The 14916-nt window shown below is 40.9% G+C and overlaps 1 protein-coding gene across 1 annotated transcript in view; it reads left to right on the forward strand.

Annotated features, from left to right (window-relative positions):
* Positions 1-10994, forward strand: part of LOC127630127 (protein KIAA0100-like) — a 32089-nt gene extending 21095 nt beyond the window's left edge. Inside the window, exons 32-40 of the mRNA XM_052107572.1 lie at positions 498-619; positions 714-894; positions 1056-1142; positions 1801-1911; positions 6115-6250; positions 6593-6714; positions 8363-8464; positions 8552-8686; positions 9298-10994. Coding sequence (XP_051963532.1) covers positions 498-619; positions 714-894; positions 1056-1142; positions 1801-1911; positions 6115-6250; positions 6593-6714; positions 8363-8464; positions 8552-8686; positions 9298-9483 — 1182 coding nt within the window. The 3' untranslated portion in view covers positions 9484-10994. The remainder of the gene's footprint in view (positions 1-497; positions 620-713; positions 895-1055; positions 1143-1800; positions 1912-6114; positions 6251-6592; positions 6715-8362; positions 8465-8551; positions 8687-9297) is intronic.
* The last annotated feature ends 3922 nt before the right edge of the window (positions 10995-14916 follow it).

Below are 14916 nucleotides of genomic sequence, written 5' to 3' on the forward strand. Positions count from 1 at the left end.
CAAACATTGTATAGCCTTCATCCCTCAAAACAATGATTGACTGATAAGTTTCTGGAGGAAGCTGTTACTTTTTTTTTTTTGCCATTTTTGACACAAAGGCAATGTTAAGCTTCATTTAATGGAAAAAATAGCTTTCAACTGTGTTTCATATAATGGCAAGTGATTTTCTAGCAGCAGATTAGCAATTTAGCATGATTACTCAAGGATAAGGTGTTTTACATCAGTAATGTCCTGACTATACTTTGTAATCAGTTGAATGCCACATTGGTGAATTAAAGTACCGATTTACTTCTGAAACAGCTATGTCTGTACTGTTATTCCAAACTTTTGGCCGCAAGTGTACATTGTGACAGGAGTTTTGTCATGTAGGAGTTTTGCTAAGCCAAGCACCACTCACATTTTCTTTATAAAAAGTACCCATCTAGTTGATCATGTCCTTCAAAAAGCATTTTGGTGACCATTGAGGTACTCTCTTCACGTTGATCTTTGACCTGTAGACCCAGTCGGAAGAGTTGAGAGGAGATGAGCTGTCTGACATCAACCTGCGCCTGCAGAATCAGCTCAACCAAGAGAAGACGGACATGCAAATGAAGAGCGAGGAGCTCAACATCCTCATCCGGTTGGTCACCAGTAATCATTTCCTTTTTTGCCATTTGTCTGAAGTTCAGTGTCATGGCACACCTTCTTGGCTCAACCAGCGTTTCCTCTCTCAGGTGTTTTAAAGACTTCCAGCTGCAGAGGGCAAACAAACTGGAGCTGCGGAAACCTCCAGAAGATGTTAGCGTGGTGCGCTGTACAGAAATCTACTTCGCCCAGGCCCGCTGGTGTCTCACTGAAGAAGATGGACAGTTGGGTATAGCTGAGCTTGAACTGCAGAGGTTCATGTACAGCAAGGTGAGCATGCAAGGACTTACGTGTTTCAGATGGTTCAATGGGTTGATTCATCTCAAGAATTTGGTGAACGTTCTTGGCTAATCGTTTGTAAAATCGTTGTGACTTAGTGTAGATGCCTACTCTGATTGGCTACAGATTTCTTAAGATATTTTCCTCCACAGTTGAATAAGTCTGATGACACAGCAGAGCATCTCTTGGAATTGGGCTGGTTCACCATGAATAACCTGCTTCCCAATGCTGTTTACAAGGTACTGGAGCTCTGTTTAATGATGGACTTAGTGGCCATAGTCGCAAGAATTACACATCCATGTGACATTAGTTTGTATGTTGTTGAAAATCAGCTGTTATAAATCTCAAATTCCTGCAAATATCTCACCACAGTTTTTGAAATCGCATGTGTGTAAATACAGTGTGTACAAAACTCTGCATAGGTGGCTGGTTCAGTTTTTTGTTGATATTTGTAAATCTCAAACTCTTTAACTGATTTCTCTTGTGCAGCATGTAAGGGTATGTATGGAATGGGTAAAACCATATATAATTGTTAGTCGACACCTTCATTCACACATGCGTGCTAAAAGAGTTTTTACATTCATTGTCCTGTCTTGAACAAATTCACCAACATTCTCATTTCTAGATTAATATCGCAGGCTAGTTGATCATTGCCTCCACTTTTACTCTGCCTGTGTTTTTGTTTATACTTTTTCCTATCATATTTGTTTGGGTTTGACCACCAAGTTATGCTTCTATGTTACTGTTCCTTTTTTGTTAACGAGTGCAGGCTGTTTTTTAGTTCAGCTTGTTCATTTTAGAACGACAGTATACTGTCAATCCCAGCTGTATTACTACTTGCCAGTTTGGGTCTAATGGTGTTTACTGTGTTCTTGTTGCTAATGCTCTGTATTGTAGGTGGTTTTGCGACCTCAGAGCCCCTGCCAATCGGGACGCCAGCTAGCCCTCCGCATCTTCAGCAAGGTCCGCCCCCCAGTTGGAGGGATTTCTGTCAAAGAGCATTTCGAGGTTACTATCATCTCATTTTAGAATTATAAGTTAAAGGTGAAATTGTACTGTTTTCTACTTTGACATAGTTTTAATGTGCAGAGACAACTATACAGTATCTCACAAAAGTGAGTACACCCCTCACGTTTTTGTAAGTAGTTGATTATATCTTTTCATGTGACAACACTGAAGAAATGACACTTTGCTACAATGTAAAGTAGTGAGTGTACAGCTTGTATAACAGTGTAAATTTGCAGTCCCCTCAAAATAACTCAACACACCTGGCAACAAAGTAAGTACGCCCCTATGTGAAAATGTCCAAATTGGGCCCAATTAGCCATTTTCCCTTCCCTGTGTCATGTGAATCGTTAGTGTTACAAGGTCTCAGGTGTGAATGGGGAGCAGGTGTGTTAAATTTGGTGTCATCGCTCTCACACTCCCTCATACTGGTCACTGGAAGTTCAACGTGGCACCTCATGGCAAAGAACTCTCTGTGGATCTGAAAAAAATAATTGTTGCTCTACATAAAGATGGCCTAGGCTATAAGAAGATTGCCAAGACCCTGACACTGAGCAGCAGCACGGTGGCCAAGACCATACAGCGGTTTAACAGGACAGGTTCCACTCAGAACAGGCCTCGCCATGGTCGACCAAAGTTGAGTGCATGTGCTCAGTGTCATATCCAGAGGTTGTATTTGGGAAATAGACATATGAGTGCTGCCAGCATTGCTGCAGAGGTTGAAGGGGTGGGGGGTCAGCCTGTCAGTGCTCAGACCATACGCTGCACACTGCATCAAATTGGTCTGCATGGCTGTCGTCCCAGAAGGAAGCCTCTTCTAAAGATGATGCACAAGAAAGCCACCACAGAAACCAGGTGAGGAGTACAAAGACAAGTGTGTCTTGCCTACAGTCAAACATGGTGGTGGGAGTGTCATGTCTGGGACTGCATGAGTGCTGCCAGCACTGGGGAGCTACAGTTCATTGAGGGAACCATGAAAGCCAACATGTACTGTGACATACTGAAGCAGAGCATGATCCCCTCCCTTCGGAGACTGGGACGCAGGGCAGTATTCCAGCATGATAACGACCCCAAACACACCTCCAAGATGACCACTGCCTTGCTAAAGAAGCTGAGGGTGAAGGTGATGGACTGGCCAAGCATGTCTCCAGACCTAAACCCTATTGAGCATCTGTGGGGCATCCTCAAACGGAAGGTGGAAGAGCGCAAGGTCTCTAACATCCACCAGCTCTGTGATGTTGTCATGGAGGAGTGGAAGAGGACTCCAGTGGCAACCTGTGAAGCTCCATGCCCAAGAGGGTTAAAGCAGAGCTGGAAAATAATGGTGGCCACACAAAATATTTACATTTTTACTTAGGGGTGTACTCACTTTTGTTGCCAGCGGTTTAGACATTAATGGCTGTGTGTTGAGTTATTTTGAGGGGACAGCAAATTTACACTGTTATACAAGCTGTACATTCACTACTTTACATTGTAGCAAAGTGTCATTTCTTCAGTGTTGTCACATGAAAAGATAAAATCAAATATTTACAAAAATGTGAGGGGTGTACTTACTTTTGTTAGATACTGTAAGTAAGCTATTTGTAGTTTGTTTTTCTTTGATAATTAGGGATGCACCCATGCAAAAGTTGTGTGCTGATACAATATCCGACTTAGAACATCTGCTGACGCCGATAGTTTGGTGGTTATGCTTTTTTATGCTAACTTGTTTAAAATCACTGATAATTACACAAATTCGAAAGAAATTTAAAGGTGTCATGAAAATAGTTTTATTATCTTCCCTGAGATCCACTGATAATGTTAGTAAAATTTTTTTGCATTAAAAATGTTCCACCTGGCCCCCTGTCTGAAATGCACAGTTTTGGCATAAGTGCCTGCTTAAAACTTAAATGTAAACGCCACTGTTATGATTAGCTAACCAGCCATTTTTAACTCAGTCTGAGGAGAATGAACAAGCTCCACAACATTATAAAACAAAATTTCAGGGGTTACACATAATGCCCATCCAACACATTGCATCTGATTATATTTAACTGTTCATCTCAAGCACAGCTGTTAACACTTACACCCTGTCTACACCGTACGCAAGAGTCACATCGTGTCTGAAGCAATAGAACCCATTATAATCAGTGATGCTGTCTACCATGGAAGCATCTGTGCATGGCATTGTGCTGGCATTAAAACAGATGTCCCATTCCATTTATTGCTGCACGCGCTGACACTACTACTCGTGTCAACGGATGTGCCTGGTGTAAACAGGATGTCAGCAAAACAAAAAGTCATAACATTTTAAATATTCATGAATGGAACCATATACTTACTGTTTTGCATCGGGTCCAAGTGTTTTTAACTGCCCCATCCTTCAATATTAGTTCCTTTGCAAAGCTTGAATCATATTATGACTGATTCACAAGCAGTTCACGCTGAAATATGATGAAGACATATCCATATCCAGTTTTCAACATTATCCTACACCGAAATGCATCTAAATGGTCAAAGACGTCCATCCAGTGCATGTTTTCATACACCAACAATTAAACATAGTGCATATAGGGGAAAGAACGCATCCATGATAAGTTTGTGCTCAAAACAGCAGGCGATACCAGCTGCTGTAACTAGACACAATGTCTTTTAAAAGTGGCCCTAGATATGTATCAAATGGTCAAAGACGCCTCTCTGCATGTTTAATACAAAAATACACTGCCTGGCCAAAAAATAAAGTAGCATACTCTAATATTTCATTGGACCACCTTTAGCTTTGATTACAGAGCGCATTCATCATAGCCTTGTTTCGACAACCTTAGGCAACGTCACAACATTTATTTCCATCCAGACTTGCATTAATTTTTGGCTTAGATCTTTTATTGATGACAGTAGAGTCGAACCACTCCGTACAATCTTCTCCAGCATATCCCAAAGACTTTCAATGGGGTTAAGGTCAGGACTCTATGGTGGCCAATTCATGTGTGAAAATGAATCCTCACACTCCATGAACCACACTTTTACAATTTAATCCTGATGATGAATCTTGGCATTGTTGTCCTGGAATATGCCCATGCTGTCAAGGAAGAAAAAAAATCCATTGATGGGATAACCTGTTCATTCAGTACATTCAGGTAGTCAGCTGACATCATTTTATTACCGCATAACATTGTTGACCCTTGATCATTTCAAGCTACCCCAGATCAACACTGCCTTCAGAGTCTTGAACAGTGTGTACTCTGCATGATGGCTTCATGCGCTTCCCTTCTTACCCTGACATGCCCATCGCTTTGGAATAGGGTAATCTTGACTCATTAGACCACATTACCTTTTTCCATTGCTCCACAGTCCAATCTTTATGCTCCCTAGCAAATTTAAGTTGTATTAGCCTCACTAACAAATGGCATTCTTGTGGCCACACAGCTGTAGTCCCAATCCTGTTATTGTTGTATTGTGCGTGTGGAAATGCTCTTACTTTCACTATTAAACATGGCAGTGAGTTCTACTGTCGATTTTTTTATGACTTGACTTCAAGCGTTTTATTGATCTCTAATCATGATCATTCAAGTTTTTTTTCCCGACCATATTTCTTCTGCGAAGCTGACGGTTTACATTTACATTTATGCATTTGGCAGACGCTTTTATCCAAAGCGACTTCCCTTATTACAGGGACAGTCCCCCTGGACACAATGGTGGTGGCTGTGGGGCTCGAACCAGCGTCCTTCTGATTACCAGATTACCAGTTATTTGCTTAGACCACTACACCACCACTATCCTTCCAGCGGTTATTAATTAATGTACCCCTAGTGACATAGGGTAGTTGCGGAAGTAGAGAATAAGGCATTTTTGCTGCTTGTTTCAATAAATGCTTTTATTGCATTGATGATTAAGTTTTGAGTCCTAAAATTGACAGTATGTTTTTATAGTAGAAAGACCTCTTATGTCAAAAATCAAGGAAGGTTTGATTCCTCATGACATGACCCCTTCAAATAATAACTCTATTTTCTCTGTCACTATGTAGCACTATCAAAACATTGCTCTGTTTCCCGACCAACATGACACAGCAACATTGGTTCAACCAATGCAATGAGTTTGGGAAACCTGTTTGAAAATGATCATTATTTTTGCAAAACTGTTATTGGTGCAAAAACGACACCCTTAATAGATTAATTATTGGGATGTACCACAGTGTTCTTATTTGAAAAGCATCTTTTTAATTTGTAGGTAAATGTGGTTCCACTCACAATTCAGCTAATGTACCAGTTTTTCAAGAGGATGATGGGATTTTTCTTCCCCGGAAGAAATGTGGAAGAAGAGGAAGTTGGGGATGAAGAAGACAAGTTCAGACTGGTCACTACAGGTTTGTTCCTTGTCGTCAGTATGTAATAGTTGATCTTTATGCTCTTTAACGTCCCTGTTTTTACCACTCTAGGCAGTCGCTGCGCTGACATCAGAAGCACTCTCCAGGCCAATCAATATCAGTTTATATAGTTTTACCTCTTCCCCTCCACTCACACTTGTGCTCCTGTGAGGATATTAGATTGCTATATCCTGCATGTTATGTCAAACAGATGGCCATCCCTGGCTAGTTAAAGCTCATTGCTGTATTGTAATTGAAGTGTGTTATATGTGGTAATGCTTCAGGGTGACTTTTGGTTTGAAGTATAGTGTGTCTAAAGCTTGATTTCTCTCTGAATTACAGGTGTCGTGAAACCCAGGCAGCTCTCTGAAGACTCTATAGGAGGGCTTGGGCCTGGTAAAGGGGTCACGCAAGGGTTAAATCGAACATCTGGGGTCAGAAGATCATTTCGAAAACCACCTGAGGTATTTTTTTCCTTTGAATTTCAACAAAAATGTAAAGAATAGTTCCACCAAAAAGTGAAAATTCAATCATCGTTTACTCACCCTCATGTTGATTTAAACCTAGATGATTTTCTTTTTCATGGAACAAAAAAGAAGATAAGTAGCAGAATGTCCAAGCTGCTCTTTAACATTGAATGAAAAGCTGTCAAGATCAAAACATTTAAATACAAATATTCCATATGACACAAAAAATAATGAAAATCTAGCTGGTATTTGGTGAAAATCTTCCCCTCCCTTGCAGCTCTCAAATCTCATTTGTGCTCACTAGGCCTGTCGTGATTATTAAATAATCGTCTAAATCACGGATATTTGATCCAACCGCAGTTATATAACCACGATTATTGTGCACCTTCAAATTCCAGTCGTATTTTAGAGTCCAAATAAGGAATTTTAAGCAAATGTATAAATGCCATGAACTGCGCATTTGTGTGTCTTGATCAATTGAACTCTGACCGTTTCACTGAGCCACACCAAGGATCACACTGAGAGCAGCTCCTGAAAGGTGCGTGAAGATTAACGTGCATCTGGAGTGCTGTGATGTACTCCCACGAAAATATAAACAAGGATTTTGATCCTTCCTTAGGCACTGGATGAGGTCTGCTCACTCTGCTTAAAAATGACTCTAGGGGCAGCGTGTGTCGAACACGTGTTCCATAACAACACTAGGCTGCCCACAGATGCGCCTGCCTAATAATCGGCTTGATATACTTGGATATTGGCCGATGCCGATTATGTTAAAAAATTAAAAAAAATCGGCTAATCGATTAATCGGTCCAGATGTTGTCCAGATTGGTTCGAGCTGACAGAAAGGCTACAGTAACTCAGATAATCACTCCGTACAACTGTAGTGAGCAGAATAGCATCTTAGAATCCACAATATGTCGAACCTTGAGGCAGATGGAGCTACAACAGCAGAAGACCACATCGGGAACTTTATAATGACCAAAGTGGTCCTAATAAAGTGTATTTTACTATTGTATTCATTATATTAAATATTATATAATAGATATTCTATTATGTGTGACTGTAAAATGGACCAAGACTAAAGTTGACCAAAAAGAAAGATAGATATTTTAGGTATTTGAAAATATTTTGATATTTAAAATATTATTTTTCCATGTCATTCATAAGTTTTTAAAGTCTTAAAGGAAATCATATATCCCTATTTGATCATTTTTTCCAGTTAAATATAAATAAATTACTTAAGGTGTGTAAGGCACACATACACCTTAAGAAGTATGACATTTTGTTTGACAATTAATAGTAAAAGCCTTAAAACAGACAATTAATTGTCATAATCGCTGTCTTTTTTTTGACAAATAATTGTCAGAAAATGTCATAATCGTGATAGCCCGAGGATTCATATTCAATTTGAATATATAGCGCAGTTAGATGCATCATGCCAGGCTTGACAACCAAGATGTCAAACATTGGCTCTCACATGTTTTGCCATTGATACTGGACCTGATGTGCCTGAGGTGATCTGATTTGAATTTAGCACATTTTAAATTGGATTTTTGTTTGCCTGATAATGAACATAACCTTCTCAGCTGGAAGTCAAACCAAAAAGTTACAAGTTGTCTAACCTCCAGCTCTCTTCCCTATGCAGCATCCTGTTGATGACATTGACAAGATGAAAGAGAGAGCAGCCATGAACAACTCTTTCATCTACATCAAGATTCCTCAGGTTCCCCTCTGTGTCAGCTATAAGGTGGGTCCAAACTGCCTGTAGAATTGTATGAAATGACAAGAAAAAGAATGACTGAATGCTGATGTTTCTTTTGTGGTGCATCTGTAGGGAGAGAAGAGCAGTGTAGACTGGAAGGATCTGAACCTGGTTCTGCCCTGTTTGGAGTATCATAACAACACATGGACCTGGCTGGACTTTGCTATGGCCGTGAAGAGAGACAGTCGGAAGGCTCTGGTTGCACAGGTAACGAACACTTTCTTCAGTTAAAAACTGAAGTCAATTCTCCACTGCCAATTTACTGTAAAAGTGGGGAATAGGATGTGAATCAACAATGCGGCTTCACGATTGCTGTTGGAAAGCGGATAGCCACAGTCTACTAGCAGATTAATATTGTGGTGGAGGAGAGTTTCAGAGATTTAATGCCCATTGCAATGAATATGCAACCTATTGGGACTAATTCTTTCAATTAGTCAAACTCCCACTAAGACTTTAGGAAGCAATTCAAGTTATTTGAATTGGTGGTATTTTAGTGCATTTCTATCTTTATATTGTGGAAGGCTTTGCTTGAAAAATGTTAATAAACGTATGTGTTTAAATCGACTGACAGCACTAGTCACAACCATTTTAGCAATGGAAGTATTCCTCTTCTTTCAATGACCACATTTACATTCCCAAGAATAGTCCTATATTAATTGGAATTTGGTTGTATTTTGATTATATATGTGTCATGTAAACATGTTAACCCAATTAAGCCAGTAGTCTGCTCTCTAGAATCTGAATAAGATGGCTGATGCTCAGCCTGTATGCTCAGAATTGTTTTAAATGCCCTTGTTCTTCTGTCCCCACATGAATAGATGATAAAGGAGAAGTTACGGTTAAAACCAGCATCAGGCTCAGAGTCTCGAGGTAAAATGGCAGAAGGAAAAGCAGACAGCAGCCTCCAGCAGCAGGTGGAGGATGAGAAGGCACGTCTATTGATTGGCCTCAGCACCGCAGACAAGAGCTCCAGCAAAAAGAGCATCTTCAGTCGCCGCAAGTGAATCTCACTTCGCCCTACCGTACCTTACCACTCTGAATCCCAGAGTCCTATGGAGGAAGGGGTGGACCTTGATAAAGCAACGGACCCCTCTCCTCATCACCAGTGGTGCCTTTACAAGTCCACGCTGGGAGTGGACGGGCCAACCAGCCCCATAGACGAGCCATGACTCCAGGCGCTGGTCCTGCTACGGAAGATGCTTGTCATTCTACTGTCTAAATGATTGCTGTATGATTAACCCTGTGTTTTTACGTGTTCTTGTGCCATAAATCATTTCAATATAATAAATGCACTACATATTGCTTTACACCACCTTTATCAAGTAAGATAACATCCTCACATTGTTCCACAATTCAACGGTTCACCCTCCTTGTATCTCTGTAATAGATTTTGAGTGTTGTGCTGATAGTTCTCCTGCTGGATCGGGAGATCCTTGAGTATGTTGGGCAGACTCTTGCTGGCACAGTTAAAGGGCAAACTAACAGGGTTGGAACAACATGAAAAGTAAGTAAATGATGACAAAATTATAATTTCTTGGTGAGTATATACTGGACACCCATATCATAGCACAATCAGTGATGTAAACATTACGAAAGATGCCTTATCACTAAATAAATACTGAATTTATCCCTATAGAAGCTTAACATTTTATTGCTCATGGCATCCCCTTTTAATTGACATATGCTTTACTGTACTTACCTCATTGTGTGATACAAAACAAAGCGGACTGGAAATCTTCTGCTTGTGATATTAAGCAATTGTTTTTGTGACATCGATTTTCATGGGATGCATCTTCATGTTATTTTTTTGCAGCCTCTGGTTAATGTTTGCGAATGTAACTGTGACCATGAGGAGGGCGTGGCCAGGCCATAAAGGTGCATGCCTGGCACTGACAAGTAGAGACACACACACACTGTGTGTGTGTGTGTGTGTGTGTGTGTGTGTGTGTGTGTGTGTGTGTGTGTGTGTGTGTGTGTGTGTGTGTGTGTGTGTGTGTGTGTGTGTGTCTGTCTCTGGCTCCTCATCTCTCTCCCTCCCTCTGATTGTGGCAACTCAGTGCCAGGCCTGCATCCTCACAACCTGACCACGCCCTCTTCCTCGTCACAGTTACACTATTGGACTTTTTACACAAAGTATTTTCTGATATTTTTGTATCTGTGGTTATCTTTGTTGTTGTAATAACATCTTTAGATGCTGCTCCTTTTTGCTTTTTAGCTTCAAAGGTGAAAAAGTTTGATTATTTCAGCCTGAATGTAAAAAAAAATAAAAGAGCACTTTTTAGATTTTTTTTTCTTTATACTGTATCAGGGCAAATGTATTAAATGTCACCAAGCATGTAAATTCATATTTGTCAAAATAAAACCCCTTAGACTCATTCATTTCACTCTTGGATCTCCCAAGACCTCTGAGCCAGTTGAATCACTGACAAAAAGTTTTCACAAAATGTTCACACAATGAAATTATTTATTGTTTTAATCATTTTCTTGCCTCTTTGACACACTGTGTGTGTCTATAGTGAAAGGAATGGGGACATCTAGGTGCACTCGAATCAGAGTCTGGGTGCATGTCCCATAAATAAAACGCATGTAAACTAAATGAAAGATTTGTGTTATCATAGGCCCCTTTTCCACCTAATGTTGCGTTCCATTCAACTCGGAAAGTAGGATTTTCCAATGCTACTTGTAGTCAGAATGCTACTTGTAGTCAGACTTCAGCCAAACCACAAGGACATACGAAGTAGTGGGAATTGGGTATTCCAAATTGGGAGAAAAAAATTCATAAAGATTATAGCGTGAACATAAATCCAATAGTGTACAGTTTGCGGAGTATTCATTCATACCAACATTCAATCAGTCAAGTATTATTTTTAAGTACACGTAATAGATAATTTCCATACGAAAGGTTCCAGTGCGATTTTGTGCCTTTTTTGTTAAGTTTACTTAAAATTTGAAATTTTTCCACATTGGTTTAGATCTGTATATACACGTTGCATTTATTTTAGTTGTATAAGTCGTATTTAGTGGATACAATTTTATCAAATTTCTTGCATCACTGTCAAGACCAAGAGTGCATTAGGTAAGTATACACCAATGATCCAAAACATTATGATCACTCACAGGTGAGGCGAATAACGTTGATCATCTCCTAATAAGTCTACATGTCAAGGTCTAGGTAGAATAGATGATAAACAAACAATCAGTTGTAGTTAATGTGTTGAATGCAGGAGATATGGGCAGGAGTAAAGACACAGTGCATCGCAACCTACTGAATATGGGGCTGCATAGCCACAGACTGGTCAGAGTTCCCATGATTACATTGTCCACCATTGAAAATGGGCATGTGAGTGTGGGAACTGGACCTTGGAGCAATGGAAGATGGTAGCCTGAGTCCCATTTTCTTTTACATCACGTGGACGGCCATGTACTTGTGTGCCGATTACCTACGGTAGTTATGGCACCAGGATGCACTGTGGGAAGATGGCAATGTTCTGCTGGGAAACCCTGGATCCGGCCATTCACATCAATTTGACACATGCCACCTACATAAACATCGTTGCAGACTGGGTACACCCTTTAATAGCAATGGTATTCCCTGAAGGCAGTAGCCTCTTTCAGCAGGAAGATGTGCCCTGCCATGCTGCACACATTGTTTGGGAATGGTTTGAGGTACATGATGATGAGTTCAATGTGTAGCCCTGTCCCCAATCCGATTGAGCACCTGCTGGATTTGCTGGACCAACAAGTCCGAACCATAGCAGCTCCACCTCGCAACTTATAGGACTTGAAGGATCTGCTGGATCTGTATTGGTGCCACATACCACAGGACACCTTCAGGGTTCTTGAAGAGTCCATGCCTCGGCAAATCAGGGGGCACACAGAGGACCAACATCACATTAGGTTCATCGGTGTAAAAAACAGGTGTTTATATTTCAAATGTGGTGGTCTGCGAGAGGCACATGTTGTATTGGTTCCCCAGTTTCCTTTTGTATAGACTTGAATTGAATAGACTTGAATTGGCATGATAGAGAAGAAATGTCAAACTGATTAGAGACTGGGGTAGGGCAAGGCCTGTGCAGGGATGCAGTATGTCCATGCAGAGCAGGTTGTTTTGTAGTCGTTTGCGAACTCGCATGCACTCTTTACACTTTAAGGAGTTGTGTAAAGACCAAACAATAGTAATGCTCAAATAATTATTACTAGGGGCGGCTGTGGCTCAGGTGGTAGAGCGGGTCGGCTGCCAATCGCAGTGTTGGCAGTTTGATTCCCTGTTCACACAACTCCACATGCCGAAGTGTCCTTGGGCAAGACACTGAACCCCAAGTTGCTCCCAATGGCAGGCTAGTGCCTTGGTGTGTATGAGTGAGTGTGAATGTGTGTGTGAATGGGTGATTGGGACACAGTGTAGGATATACCTGAATTTGTAACTCGAATCTGTGGAATAGAAAGACATCTTTGTGTCTAAACTTCTGAGGAGAAATAGTTCAGTATATCATAGCATCCACAGTGTGCACTCGGCAACCGCCTGTGAATGCATGCACAATCATATTAAGTATACCTTGACAGTCTTGCTTTCAACTGTATGCTAAATGTTCATGTCAAAACCGAAAGTATATTTTGTGCTTACGTTTTTCACAATGGTGCTGCTACAGAATGAACTGTGATCTTTACGAGTGCCTCTTTCACACCCTCAATGAGCCCTTCAGTGGAGCCAGCATTGGTGTGAGCTACACAGTGATCTATTTATTACCCAACAGTCCATGCTGCATATCCTCTAGACCAATAACTGCAAAATAGAGTTTTGCTGGAGTAAAAATCATGGCAGGCTAGGAGATATCAAGTGTAGATATAATATTTTAATAATTGTTTTCTCTGATTGTGAACAAAGGTAATTATATTTTTCTTGTGAATATAGTATCACTTTTTAATATGATGTGTATTAATTGGTTAAAAAAAGTTCTGGTTACGACTGTAACCTTGGTTCCCTGAAAGGAGGGAACGAGACGATGTGTCAGTAGCTGCCACTTTTGGAAAATCCTTTCAGAAGTGACGATCTCTGAAGCCCTATAAAATCATTAATATTTTTTGGCAGATGGTGATTGGCGCTCTCCCCCGATTCACACGTCATCGCAGGAATATAAACCGGAGCACAGCTCCATTTCATCAGGATTTTTCGACTGAAGGGAGGCATCTCTCGGTCCATTAACAGTGAGAAATCAGTAGTGTGCAAGCATTCACAGCATCCTGTTCTCTCCTTACAGGGAACCAAGGTTACAATCACAACCAGAGCATTCTATTTCAAGTCAATTCGATGCTGTGTCAGTAGCTGATGCTATGGGAAATGTATACCATTATGCTGTGCTACTGATTCAGAAGGACAAAGCAATCTAGGGTTGTTTAAAACCCATTCATAGTAAACAATTGGAAGGTAAAGAGAGAAACTTCAAAAACCATTCATGGTTAAGATGTATGATGATACTAGCCATACTGGTAGTGAAATACTGTCAACAATTCACATCTGCTCTGTAGTGGGGAAAAGAGTTTAGAAACTCTTCTAAACCAACAAAATAATGTCATAAGCCATAAGGGTAGGACCATATCAAAAGAGTCAAAAATGACACAGTAATGAGACACTAAAGCTAGCAGGATTGTGAACATTGAGAAATCAACCTTCCTTTGCAGTAAGGATCTGGGAAGAGAGGGAAGAGACATCCAAGTAATAAAACCTGGCAAATGTTTTGTGAAAGCCCAGCCTGCAGCCAGATAGATGTGCTCTAAGGACACACCCTAAGCGAGTGTAAACCGACCTAGTGAGAAAGGCTTTGCTTTGAGATGTACATACCCTTTTAAAGGCATCTGAAGCTGACAAAGAGCTGATCTGTCAGCCAGAATTGACTCGTGCAGTCTCTGCACCTTGTCTGACTTAAATGGAGGAGAGAAATCTTGCAAGGTAACCATTTGAGCTCTGAAGGGAGTGGCTAAAACCTTGGTGCATAACCTTCACTAGGCTTCAGAATGGCTTTTGACAAGTCCAGTCCGAAGAGTCATTGACTGATAAGCAAAGCCAAGGTAAACAACAGCACGGTCTCCAGAGAGAGTACGTGCAAGCTTACTGCCTCAAGTGGCTCAAACGTGGAACCTGTAAGTGCATTCAATATCAGTGCTAAGTCCCAGACCGGGACAATTGCAGGATGAGAGGGTCTTAGGCGGGATGAGATGAAGTTTCCACAGCTCTGGCTGAGGATGCCAGATCATGCCTCAAGCCTGCGAGAGCAAATCTCTCCTCGATGAAACGCTCCACAGAGGAGCCTGGGTTATGGAGTACACTATGTCACCAAGAATGTCGAGGATCCCTCGAGATGACCCAGCATTGAAGAGGCCTTATATGTAATACACCCATTGGGGTGATGGCCTGCTGAAAGTATTTCAGTGACAACGCT

The sequence above is a fragment of the Xyrauchen texanus genome, chromosome 36 (genome assembly GCF_025860055.1).
Source record: "Xyrauchen texanus isolate HMW12.3.18 chromosome 36, RBS_HiC_50CHRs, whole genome shotgun sequence".
Classification (NCBI taxonomy): Eukaryota; Metazoa; Chordata; class Actinopteri; order Cypriniformes; family Catostomidae; genus Xyrauchen; species Xyrauchen texanus.